At 45.9% G+C, this 13,885-nt stretch overlaps 1 protein-coding gene across 1 annotated transcript in view; it reads left to right on the top strand.

The window, feature by feature from the left end:
* The first annotated feature begins 7,838 nt into the window (after positions 1-7,838).
* LRRC47 (leucine rich repeat containing 47) overlaps positions 7,839-13,885 on the top strand; it is a 16,379-nt gene continuing 10,332 nt past the window's right edge. The window contains exon 1 of the mRNA XM_006885806.1: positions 7,839-8,453. Within this exon, the coding sequence (XP_006885868.1) occupies positions 7,839-8,453 (615 nt within the window). The remainder of the gene's footprint in view (positions 8,454-13,885) is intronic.

The following is a 13,885-nucleotide window of genomic DNA, read 5'->3' as shown; positions in this document are numbered from 1 at the left end:
GCCAATTGGTCCAGTGGTGAGAATCTTTGTCTTCTTGACATTGAGCCTCAATCCATACTGAAGGCTGCAGTCCTTGACCCTCTGCAGCAAGTGCTTCGGGTCCTCCTCAGTTTCAGCAAGCAGGGTTGTGTCATCTGCATAATGCAGATTATTTCTAGATCTTCCACCAATCCTGACCCCACATTTCTCCTCATAGAGCACAGCCTCCCAGATAATCTGTTCTGCATACAAGTTGAAAAGATGTGGAGACAGGACACATCCCTGGCGTACGCCCTTCCCAATTTTGAACAATGCAGTGTTTCCTTGCTCTCTTCTGATGACTGCCTCTTGGTCCAAGGATAGGAGAGTTGATGCATTTGAGCTTTGGTGCTGGAATAGAGTAGTGAATATACCATGGACTGCTAGGAGAACAAACAAGTTCATCCTGGAGAGGGTGAAACGAGGCTGCTCCTTGGAGGCAAGGATTCTGAAGCTCTCTCTGACATACTTTGGACATTTTGTAAGGCGTGATTAGTCCTTGGAAAGGGACTTGATGCTTGGGAGGGTGGAGGGACAGCGCAGGAGAGGAAGACCCCCAATGAGATGGACTGATTCCATCACTGGGTTAATGGGGATAGATGCGTCAGGGATAATAGAGCAGGTTTTAAGGCTGTTGTCCAAAGGGTCACTATGAGTCGCAGGTGACTCAATGGCACATAACAACAACAAACAATCTAAAGCTTAGCAGTTAGAATCCACTGTTGTTTTTGTTATGTCCTGTGGAGTTAGCTGCAACTCATAACGACCCTATGTACAACAGCTCTGAACCCTGCTCTATCCTGAGCCAACCTTATTGTCTCTGACACACCTACCTCCATTACCTAGTCATTGAGCTAATCCATCTCATCAAGGGTCTTCCCCTCTTACACTGTCCCTCCACCCTCCCAAGCATGATGTCCATCTCCAAGGCCTGATTCCTCCTTGTAACATGCCCATAGTATGTCAGACAGAGCTTCAGAATCCTTGCCTCCAAAGAATAGTCTGGTTTCACCCTCTTCAGGACAAACCTGTTCAATCTTCTAGCTTGTTGTTATTATTTACTGCCATTGAGTCGAACATGATTCATAGCAATCCTATGAACAAAATACCTAAAGCCTTTCCATAACCGTCATCATTTCTCCAAGTTCATAGAGTTTCCAGAGGCATGTGGTTTAAGAAGTGGATGCCACTCCTGTTTCCAAATCTGTTTTACAACTTGGAGCTCCACCAAACCCTAGCCACATTGGGAAGCCATTCTGATAGTTGATACCCCAATGGTACAAGGTTCAGACCTTGACAAAGAGTGATGTACAACGTGGATATAACAGCACTGTATTCACTTAGCATTGGTTAAGTGTCATCAAGTCAAATATGACTGACAGTAAGTTTTGCACAAAAGACCTAAACTCTGTTCTATGACTAACATCATTTCTGTATAGAACTCTGCTCTATAACTGCCATGATTTCTGTACATTTATAGAGTTTAGAGATCTCCTAGCAGTCCATTGTATATTCAATACTCTTCTCCAGCACCACAGCTTTATGGCATCAATTCTCCTTCTATCATCCCTAGTCATTGCCCAGCTTTCTGATGCATAGCACGTAATCACAAAGACCATGGCCTGGATCGAGTACACCTTAGTCTCCAGACTGATGTCATAGCTCTTCAAAACTCTGGAGAGCTCTCTGACAGCAGATTTTCCCAATGCAATTCATCTTTTGAATTTCTGGCTGCTGGTACCAAACCCACTAAGTAGGTAGCCTGACTGTGGAAGGGACCATTAATTACTTGTGCAAGGTCAAATTGAGGCCAAAGAAAATTTTTAAAAGTCCACAAGAACAAAACTACAATCTTGAGTCTATTCCATTTGAATTTGAAAATCATCTGAAGAATAGGTTTGAAGCTTTGAACACCAATGATCAAAGACCAGATGAGTTGTAGAATGACATTAAGAATCTTATCCATACACCACAACAAGATAAAGGTAAATAATCCAATAAAAAAAATGAGCACAGGATATGAACAGACACTTCACCAAAGAAGACATTCAGATGGCCAACAAATACATGAAGAAATGTTCAAAATCCCTAGCTCTGAGAGAGATGCAAATCAAAACAACTGTGAGGTATCATCTCACCCCAATAAGAATAGCAAAATTTAACAGAACAGCAATCAACAAATGCTGGCGAAGTTGTGGAGAAACTGGAATCCTTATTCACTCTTGGTGGAAGTGTAAAATGGTGCAGCCACTGTGGAAGGCAGTATGACGCTTTCTCAAAAAGTTACAAATAAGGATACCATTTGACCCAGCAATTCCACTTCTGGGCATATACCCCAAAGAGACCATAACTGACACCCAAACAGATATATGCACACCCATGTTTATTGCAACTTTGTTCACAATAGCAAGGAGTTGGAAACAACCTCAGTGCCCATCAACAAAGGAATGGATAGAGAAGCTGTGGTATATTCACACAATGGAATGCTACGCTGCATTGGAAAACCAGGAACTCATGCAATATTCAAAATGAGTGACCCTGGTGGACATTATGCTGAGTGAAGTATCTCAGTCACAAAAGGACAAATACTGTATGGTACCACTGTTGTAAAACAGGACTGACATCAGAGTTGAGGGGAGACTGAGAAAGATGGGTTCAATAATGTATACTGCATTGAAACAGATGGGAGAGAAATTGTTTAAAAGGGATATGTGATTAGGTATTTTTGTCATGACAGGAGTCCAGAGTGAAGGCTGCATAGTGGAGTGGACCTTGGGGGTGGGATTATAAAACAATGAAAGAATTTTTCTTTTACTTTTCCAAGAGGGGATTGTACTGGGGGGGAGGTGGGGCAGGGAGAAAATTGCTACAATGAATGAATGGAAATCCAAAGTCTCCATACATTTTCATTGAAATTAATAATAAAAAAAATTATTTTTTAAAAAAGAGAGCAAAAGAGAATTACAAAGACAGAGGAGAACAGAAAAACCGAAACAGATATCAGAAGAAGCTCTAAAATTTACACTAAAGAGTTAGGAAGCCCAATGAAAGGGAAGAAAGCTGAAGTGAAAGAGCTGAACCGAAGATTTCAAAAGGCAGCTTGAGAAGACAAAGGAAAATGTTATAACAGAAAGTGTAGAGAGCTGGAATTTGGAGAATAAAAAGGGAAGAACTCACTCTACATTTCTGAAATGAAATAATTGAAAAACTGAGTTGTAATACTGAGAGATGCCTATCTGTGGGCAAAATCTTGAATGATCCAGGAAGCACCAACAGAAGATGGAGGGAATACAGAATCACTGTTAAAAAAAATGGCTGATACAGATGTATTTCAGGAATTATCAAATGATCAAGAGCCAATGGTAACGAAAGAAGAAGTTGAGGCTGCACTAGAGGCATCAGCAAAAACAAGACCCTAGGAATAAACGAAACACTAATTGACATACTTCAAATGATAGATTTGAATGAAATGCTCATCAGTCTGTGCTAGGAAGTTTAAAAGACAGCTAATAGACTGGAAGAGATCTGCATTTGTTCCCATTCCGAAGAAAAGTGATCCAACACAATGTGGACATTATCAAACAATATTATGTGGAAGCAAAATACTGCTGAAGATCACTTAAAAACAGCTTGAACAGTACATAGAGAATTGCTGCAAGTTTAGGCTGGATTTTAAAGAAGCCGTGGCACCAGGGATATCATTACTATTAACAAATGGATTCTGACTCAAAGCAAAGAACCCTAGAAGAATTTCATTTGTGCTTTATTAGCTATGCAAAGGCATTTGACTATGTGATTCATAACAAGTTATGGCTAACATTAAGAAGAATCAAAATCCCAGAACACTTCCTTGTGCTCATGTGAAACTTATACCTAGATTAGAAGGCTGTTGTGCAAACAAAGAGAAGGAACCCTATATGAAGTTAAGGAAGTCATATGTCAGGGATGTGCCCTTTTCTCTATATCTATTCGCTCTGTATGTTGAACAAATTCTTCAAGAAGCTGGACTCCATACAGCAGCTGAATCAGAGGAAGACTCATCAATAAAGCTTTGTTATGCAAATGACACAACCTGGTTTGCTGAAAGTGTTTGCTGCAGAAGCCCAAAGACTACAGCCTTCAATATCTTTTACCTCTCAACATGAAGAAAACAAAAAATTCTCACCTCTGGACTGATAATCAACATCACTTTAGATGGAGAAAAGATTGAGATTGCCAACGATTTCATCTTATTTGTAGCCACAATCAATACCCTTGGTCAGAAGACCAGCAGACAAATTGCACTGGCAAAGTTTATTGTCAAGGACCTCCCCAAATTACTGAGAAGCAATGATGTCAGTTTGAAGACTGATGCATCAGGACTGGATGATGATTCATCAATATCCTACATTACATACATGACACAACCTTGCTTACAAAATAAAAAGACCTGAAACACTTCAACATCAAGATGGATTATACTTTAACATCAAGAAACCAAAGATCTGCACCACTGGACCAATAGGTAACATCACGATTGAGAAAAAGATCGATGTCAACAATTTCCTTTTACTTGGGTCCACACAAACACCCATGGTAACAGCAGTCAAAAGGCAAGGGTACACTGTGCTCGTTTTGGCAGCACATACAGTAAAACTGGAATGAAACAGAGAAGATTAGCATGGCCCCTGTGCAAAGATGACATGCAAATTTATGAAGCATTCTATATTTTGCAGTGGCCATCTGATACGCCCACTCCCATTACCCTAGTTACTGTGTCAATTCTCATCAGGATCTTCCTTGCCTGCTTTGTCCCTCTACCCTTTCAAGCATGATGTCCTTCTCCAAGGACTGGTCCCTCTTGGGTAATGTGTGTCTGTGTCTGTGTGTCAATCTTCACAGTATCTGCTGTTAAATGTTTGCTATTACTTTGTGCCTCTTTACTGTTTGCAACCTTATATTGGTAGGTAATCTCTATATTTGAATGTTTTCACTGATAAAAAAAAAGACATGTTGCACTGAGACCTGTTGTGGAGGACCTCTCCAAGATGCTCAAGAGCAAGGATATCAATTTAAAGACAGGTGTGCCAGTTTTTAAAGCAATTTTTAAAAATTGCTTCCTACACATCTGAAAGTTCGACAATGAATAAAGAAGACCAAAGAATCAATGTCTTTGAATTATGGCGTTGGTCAAGAGTAGTGAATACCCCATGGGCTGCCAAAAGAACAAAAAGAATAAGTCTTAGAGGAAGTGCTACCGGAGTGCTCCTTAGAGACAAAGATGGTGAAATTTCATCTCATTTGTTGCTATTTGGTCAATTCCCTAGTTTGCCCTTCTCATACAGACAAAGGAATTATGACAAATGGAAAAGGCTAGAGCAGGAGACGGTGTCCAAGCACCAACATACCACAGTGTGTAGTATTTCAGGATTTTGGAAGAATAAACTTTAGTGCATAGAGTATTAAGCCAAAGCTTTTTGCTAGAGCAAAAGACCGACAAGCAAAACAAGGAGGCAGAAGCAGAGGTAAAAAATAAAGATAGATTTATTAGAAAGTTACATTCCAAAGGTATGGACCTTACTCCTGAAAGGAAATTGGAGGAAAGGCAGAGGGCTAGTGAAGTGAGGTGGTATTTTCCCTCAGCTGGGCAGGCCTTGGGGGCTGGAGCCTGGACCAATGAGAGGATGCCACGAGGTTTCAAAAGTGTGTACTGCTTCTGACATCACCCCTGAGCCCAAAGCACTAATTCCATGCATGCCCATGTTGGCTTCCTGGTTATGACACCTCAGTTTTCCAAGCATAAACTTCTGCTTCTTATCTTCTTGGTGCCAAACCTAATACCATTATTTTGAGCATATTTTCAAGATGAACAAAACTTTCAGAAAAAAAAAGACATCCTTCTGGGAAAGGTGTAGGGGTCAGGGAAAGAAAAGAAGACCTTCACTAAAATGGATTGACCCTGTGACTACTACAATAGCCTTGAGTATGAACGACATCATGAAGATGGTGCCAAACAGGGTCAGGTTCAGATCTGTTCAGAGGGAGGCTATGAGTTATAGTCCACTGGAAGGCTGACAACATACTCATTTCAAGAATGTTTCACCATGTGTCCACTTTCCTGATGATAAGTGTTTGCATTGTTTCCAGTTCTCTTTACTATGTTACTATATATTACTATGTTAACTAATGTTAACATTCTTACAGCATGTCAAGGTGGCCTAGGATAGCACAAGCTGTTGGATATTTACAACAAAATCTAGACTGGAGAAACTAAGGAAGCAAGAGAAGAACAGTTCCTGGGAGCAAAAAATCCCCAGTAGAGTTTTATATGTGTTTTCTTTTAAGAAGTCCCTGAGACTTCTTAAAGGTTAAAGGTTCTTTTAAATTGGTGTTGTGTGACTCCAGTTGGACAGAGGGCAGTTGAAGCTGGATACGAAATGACAGATTGGAAGAAGGTTTAAAGTCCTTCTTGCACTTCTCCCATGGCTTTGGGCATTTATTGCTTTTCAGTGATGAATCAACCTCAACAGCAATCAATACTCAAGTCCTTTTCTTGGTATATGGTTTATTGGGGGAGGGGCTGTGGGAGTCTCAGCTGAGTCAGAGTCCTGTTGGGAATGGACACGACATATTTACATTCACCTTATAATACTGGACAGCCACACAAGAGATGTTCAATTGCATTCTCATACAGATAAATTCTAGGGGCCCACAGAGCCAAAGGAGGTAGGCACCAAAGAGCACAAACTGTACATTAAAGGCAGGCAAACCATTCTGTACCGTTCCAAGTCGAGGAGTGGGTCTCCTCTGGGGCAGAAGGAACTTTTGGGAGTCTGGTGACGTTTTGGGTAATGCTTATATGATATACAAAACTCATATTCTTCAACATAAATCCCCAAACTTCAAAACAACTGAAAACCCTATTGGGTTGAGGAGTTAGTGAAAACAGGTCAAGGAATTTACTCTATCATCTTCCAGTAGTCTAAACACCGCGGGCTAGTAATCTGGGAACAAGACAATGAATTCTTCCCAAAGTGGCCTCACCACACCACAGCCCAAACCAATCAAATCAGAGTTCTCAGTAGGGTACATATCGAGCTGGGCTGTTAACCCCAAAAGTAGTGCCTCCTTTGCCGTTAGAATCCACCAGCTGCTTTGGGGAGAAAGAAGGGCAATCTCTTCCCTTGTAATTTACAGCCTCTAAAAAAGGTCAGGAGCTCTGGTGGTCTAGAGGGAAGAAGCTGCCCTGCAATCTCAGAGATGCTCGGTTCGAATCCACCAGTTGCTCAGCTGGAGAAGGAGGGACAATCCAGTACCAGTCAGATCCCATTTGACGGCACACACACAGACACACAGACACACACACACACACACTAATTTAAAAAAATAAAAATTAAAAAAAAAAGTCAACTATGGGTCGTTCCTACTCAATGGCACCGAGAGAATGTTCTGCCCACGAAATAAAAATGGGGTTTATGCTGTCCCTTCAAGATATGAGAAATGTTAGTAATCTGAGAGCCACAAGTGATTCCAAATGCGAATCACAGCTTTAAGGTTATGACTCAATAGTAATTAATTGAATTGAGTTCAGCCAGAGGGCAGCCTGATGTGTCCATCTAGTGGGAGTGCCCCACGTGGGTCGCCCGGGACTTTGGAGGGAGAAGAAGCACCGCACTTCGCAGGTCTGGCCATGGGCCCATCTGGGCGCGTCCTCTACTCTATGGTATTTCCTGTGACTCTCTAACCTCTCAACATTGTCTCCATGGTTTCTCTTGGTCTTACCGGACGTGACGTCGCCCCGCCCCGGAAGCACCTGGGGAGGCTCAGGGATCTGCGGCGCGATGGCGGCGGCGGCTGTGCCGGAGGCCTGGCCGGAGCTGGAGCTGGCGGAGCGGGAGAAGCGGCGGGAGCTGCTGCTAACGGGGCCGGGCCTGGAGGAGCGGGTGCGGGCAGCGGGCGGCCGGCTGCCCCCGCGGCTCTTCACGCTGCCGCTTCTGAACTACCTGGAGGTGAGCGGCTGCGGCAGCCTGCGCGAGCCGGGCCCGGGGCTGGCGCAGGGCCTCCCGCAGCTGCACAGCCTCGTGCTGCGGCGCAACGCGCTCGGACCCGCCCTGAGCCCCGAGCTCGGGCCGCTGCCCGCTCTGCGGGTGCTGGACCTCTCGGGCAACGCGCTGGAGGCGCTGCCCCCGGGCCAGGGCCTGGGCCCCGCCGAGCCGCCCGGCCTCCCGCAGCTGCAGAGTCTCAACCTCAGCGGCAACCGGCTGCGCGAGCTGCCCGCGGATCTGGCGCGCTGCGCCCCGCGCCTGCAGACCCTCAACCTCACCGGCAACCGTCTGGACTCTCTTCCCGCCACGCTCTTCCAGCCCGGCGCGCTGCCCCTGCTCAGCGAACTGGCCGCTGCAGACAACTGCCTCCGAGAGCTCAGCCCTGACATCGCCCACCTGGCCTCCCTCAAGGTCAGCGAGGCTGCGCGGGCGGGCCGGGGTGGGGGCTTGGAGCCGCCTTGGAGAGGGAACGCCTCCCCTCGGTGGCTGAGCCGCCCTGGAGACGCCCTGCGGGCCATTAAGCCATGAACAACCCTGCTGAACTAAAGAGAGCCTTTGTCATCACTTCTGGAAGGTCTCCACCACCCACAGACACGCACCACCTTGACCCCCGCTTCTCCCACCGCCCACAGACACTCACCACCTTGACCCCCGCTTCCCCCACCACCCACAAACACCACCTTGACCCTCACCACCCAGACACACATTACGTTGACCCCCACCACCCACAGACACGTACCACCTTGACCCCCGCTTCCCCCACCACCCACAGACACACCACCTTGACCCTTACCACCCAGACACTCACTACCTTGACCCCCGCTTCCCCACCACCCACAGACATGCACCACCTTGACCCCCTCATTCCCCACCACCCACAGACACTCACCACCTTGACCCCCCTCATTCCCCACCACCCACAGACACGCACCACCTTGACCCCCACCACGCACAGACACGCATCACCTTGACCCCCGCTTTCCCCACCATCCACAGACACGCACAACCACCCACAACCTTGACCCCCACTTCCCCCACCACCCACAGACGTGCACAACCGCCCACAACTTTGACCCTTTTATCTTCTACCCCACACATGCAGACCAGAATGAGCGGGTTGCATACTGAACTCTCACGACCAAGTTTGTTCATCACCTGTAATGATTAGAAGTTCTGGAAGTTGACCTTTGATTTTTCTGTATCTCCACTTGGCCTTGCCAGCAGGATGGTCTGACTTCTCCATGGAGACTCAGAGTTGCCCTGAGCACAGAAGCTGAAACTGCTAGGATTTCGTCAGGCTAACACCTGGATCATCTCCCCTCCCAATCACTTTTTCTCTCTTTTGATTTAATAATCTCTCACATAGTCTAGATTCAAGAATGTGGGCAATAGAAGGTATGGTTCTGTGGGGCCCACTACAGTAATAGTACCAGGACCCCCGGAGGGAATCAGGCTGCTAACCCCATCTTTTACCTCTGGAGCAGCTGGTGGATTTGAATCACCAAGTCTCCTTCCGCAGTGACTGACGGCCTTGGAAACCTGATGGAGGGTCACTGTGAGTGGGAGTGGACTCAGTGACAGTGGACCGAGCGCACCTGTTTTTTGGTTAAAGCCCATAGTAGCAAAACCCTCTATTTCTCCTTGGCCCCCTAGAGGAGTAGAGATTGAAAAGGGAAGCTTCTTGGCCCTAGCACTTAGTGCTCACTTCCCAGACACGTTACTGAGAAAGTCCTGGCCCTCTTTTCCACTCCCGCCACGTGGAGAAGGCACCTGAAGAGGCGGCAGCCCCATTGCTATCCTTTCAAACTTTCCAGGTAACAGCCCACCAGCAAATGTGACTTCATTGCTAAGGCTTCTGACTCACTCACTTTAACCTCCCTCTTTGGTCAAGAGTTGCAAGAACCCAGGGAAAACTTACTTGCATGGGTCCGCTTACTTTGGTTCTGCTGGAACTGCCAAGAGGGTGGCCAGTCGGGCGTGAAGTGACATCCTCATGTCCAGCCATCCCCTCTTGTTTTCTCTCTTCCCCTGGGTCTAGGTACCAAGCAAGAAGGACTCTTTCTTCATTGCTGGTCTGTGTGACCCTTTATCTGTGTGACCTTTGACTTTGACTCAGCCATGCAGAGCTGCATCTAAACAAATGGCCAGTGCTGCCAGCCCCACTGGCTCCTTACTCTTGTGGGTTTGTCAGGTCTCTAGAATAGCAAACCAAATTCATGTTAAGTGCTGTGTTTACATTAGCATAGGGGAATTCTGGCAAGGCCTGGGAGATTCCGACCTGGTGCTCTCATTGTCCCTCACTCATGCCCTGTGTGAATGTTCTCACTCACCCAGGAGGCCCTGGAAAGGGCTTGATGGTTGGGTCCCCTGGTCATTAGGACTTTAGTGTCTGCATGACTGCATCAGGACCAGGTGTCCCTGCTTGCCAGCTGTTCTGGAAAACAAGACATCTTTAAAAAAAAATTCATTATTGCACTTTTTCTTTCCTCCTCCTCTTTTCCCTCCCCCAGTCCGCTTTGTATTGCACTTCTTGTTCCAGATTATTGTCATGTATTACCCAGTCATAAATTGTTCAGACTTTTCTCCTCCTCAGCTATTCCTATGCATTGTTCATTATTTATCTACTCTTTTTCTATTCTTCCCCTAACTCCTCTTGCCAGTCCTATTTTGTAACAGTGGTGTTATGCAGTTTTTGTCTTTTTGTGACTGAGCTCCTTCACTCAGCAGAATGTCCTCCAGGCTTACCCATGTTGTGTAATATTTTATGAGTTCTCTGTTTTCACTGCTGGATAATAATCCATGTGTGAATGTACCATAGTTTTTCTGTCTATTCTTTTGTGGTTTTTGTTTGGTTGGGTTTTTTTAACATACTAGTTTATTTACAAAGTTAGAATACTTTGTTTTTGAGAACATCCATTCATTTGTTGATGGGCAGTTGGGTTGCTTCCGTCTCAGCTATTTGAATAACATAAACATGGGTGTGTACATCTGTTTGAGTTGTAGCTCTGATTTTTTTAGGGTATATTCCTAGTAGTGGAATTGCTGGGTCAAATGGGATTTCTGTTTCCAGCTTCTTGAGAAAGTGCCAGACGGCCTTCCATAGTGGTTGTACCAAAACCAAGGCATCTTATTTGCTTGAGTTCAGAAACCAGAGTCAAAGGGGAGAGTCAAGTTCTTGTTCGTAGATGGGCAGGACTTACGTCCTTTTAACTCGATTCAAGGTGGCACAATGGTTAGTAGAAAGACTACACTCTCTAAGAATCCTCCCACTGAGGGTCATGCCGCTTAGGTTGGTCTGATGGTCCAGATGATAGGGTGATGAGATTGTTCTTGCATATCAGCCCACCCCCAACGTAGGAAATTTTAAAAAAACGTAACCAGAACACCTTTTCTCACACAGTGTACTGTAGATTGCTAAAAGAACAAAGAAATCTGACCTGGAGAAAGTGTAGCCAGGGTGCTCCTTAGAGGGAAAGATGGTGAACCTTCATCTCCTGTACTTTGGGCATGTTGAGAAGAGGCGCCAGTCTTCAGAATAGGAAAAGAGGAAGACCCTTGATGAGATAGTGATACAGTGACTGCAGAAATGGGCTTGCGCATGGCAGAAAAGTGAGGAAGGTACAGGTAGGGCAAGATTTCAGTCTTGTTGATAGGGTTGCTGTGAGTTAGGTCAGCCTAACAACACCACCTAGCCAAGGATCATAGAGAAATGGAACTCTGATTGTGAAGCCTCCTGTCCCATGGTTGGAGAAATGAAAGCTTGAGGGGGGGGAACCAGTTCTTTTCTTTTGCCCAATTGCTGTCAGAGGTTGTGGTACTCAAGTGCGTGGCTGGATCATCTTTCACTAGAACCGGGAAGGCTTCTCCAAAGAGAAATTGGTTCATCTCAGTTTGTCATGGCACTAAGATTAGAGTCTCTTTGGCTTGAGTGTGTCAAAGTCTGTGAGGACAGCCTGGGATAGAACAGTGTTTAGATAGGTTGTTGATAGGGTTGTTAGGAGTCCTACACAATTCAAATGTACCTCATGACAACACCATTAGAAAACAGCACTTGCGGGTTAAGAGTGAGGTTTCGTGAACACATTCTGCTTTCACCCAGAGTTGCAGATGGCCCCCCATCACCATGACAGCTGTCAGCCTTGTCAGTATTGGTGCTCCCTGTACAAGAGAATCTTGTATTAAATCACAAACTGCGCATCCCCATTGAGAACTGGTTTCTTGGGTGCACCCTGAGCACCACACACTTGGGCATGTTCTGTTCCAAAAAGTCTGGTTAATAGGAGCACCGATGGGCAAGGATAATGTTGTGGCACCTGTAGGCCAAGTGCTGGGAGGCCACTCCACACTTGTGATGAATCTCCCACAAAGAAAGCATGCTGTTCATACGCTGGGGCGAGGGCTGAGGTGCGTAATTACACAGCCCCCATCAGAAGATGAGCGCCCAGCACTGCTGATGTTGAATGTCTAACATTTGCTCTGATGCTTCATTCCACTTGAGTTTCCTGACGCACCCTCAGTGCTGTAGTGTGTAAGTCTGGCCTCAAGTGACTTGTTACCATTTCCCCATGAGTCGGCCAGTGCCAGGTGGAAGACAGTGCTGGTCTGAGGCAGCTTCTACGCTTCTCAGCGGGACTCTCCCATGTTTCTAACAAGGCTCCCCAAGGACACTGCATGGTCCCACTGCTGCACTTCTCTGCACATTCAGTCCTGAGCTGTGGGTCCCACTATTGAATTGCTGTTCCAGAATGCCCTGTATTTTTGAAGAAGGTGTTCTAGTAGCCTAGTGGCAAGGAACTGCACTGCCAAGCCACAGGTTTGAATCTACCACATGCTCTGCAGGAGGAAGATGTACAGTCTCCTGTGCGATTGAAACCTGCTGCAATCGTAGCTATCAGATGATACACAACAAGCTACAGGAAGAAGACCCCTCTCCACCCTCCAGGCTATGTGCACTTAAATTCTTTGTGCAGAATCCTCAGCAGATTGTGAGGTCTGGTTAATGTTCTGGGACTCATGGTCTGTCAGCTACTCCACTATTTTAGGTGGCTGCGTGTTGACTCCAGGTCAGTGACCCTGTGTGTAGCAAAGCTACAGCACAAAACTGCCAATCGCATGTTGTCCGCCCAGACACCCCTGTGTGAACTTGAGCTCGCTGTGCAGGCTCTGCGTCGGTCCATCTCATTAAAGGTTTTCCAAGCCTGATGTCCTTTTCCAAGGTTGGCCACTCCTGCCAGATCCAGGCCTCACTTTCCTACATGTCCATGCCCCCTAAGGAGCACTCCGGTTCCTTCTTCAAGGCATTTTGTTCTCTTGGCAGTGAGTGGTATATTCAGTATTCCGCATCACCACAATTTAAAGGAACCAATTCTTTGGGCCTCCTGTTCATTGTCCACCTTTCACAAGCTTAAGAAGCAATTGGAAATCACATCGTGCTCCCAGGTGTTGAGTAAATTGCTTTCCTGTGTGAATAACAGCATCGTGTTCTACCAGGTTTCCAAGTAGAGGTGAGGTTTTACCCAAGCAGAGTTCTCACACTGTTTGATCAAAGTTTTGTTTTGTTTTTTCCTTTTCTCTTTTTTCTTTGTTGTATGCCTTCGAATCGAAACTGCCTGTCACAGGTGGGGTTCTTCTTCAGTGGAGCATCTGGTGGATTTGAACTGTGCACCTTCAAGACTAACAGTTTCTTGCCACCAGAGCTCACTTGATCAAAGTCTTTTGAGAGCAGGCTGCCAGGTTAATAGATGCAGCTAGTGCTGGAGAAGAGTATTGACTGTACCATGGACTGCCAAGAAAACAAACAGATTCATCCTGGAGAGGGTTAAACCAGGCTGCTCCTTGGAGGC

The sequence above is a fragment of the Elephantulus edwardii genome, unplaced genomic scaffold (assembly GCF_000299155.1).
Source record: "Elephantulus edwardii isolate Elephantulus edwardi_28Jun2011 unplaced genomic scaffold, EleEdw1.0 scaffold00045, whole genome shotgun sequence".
Classification (NCBI taxonomy): Eukaryota; Metazoa; Chordata; class Mammalia; order Macroscelidea; family Macroscelididae; genus Elephantulus; species Elephantulus edwardii.
Note: the sequence above shows the minus strand (reverse complement) of the source record. Positions and strands in the feature narration are given on the sequence as shown.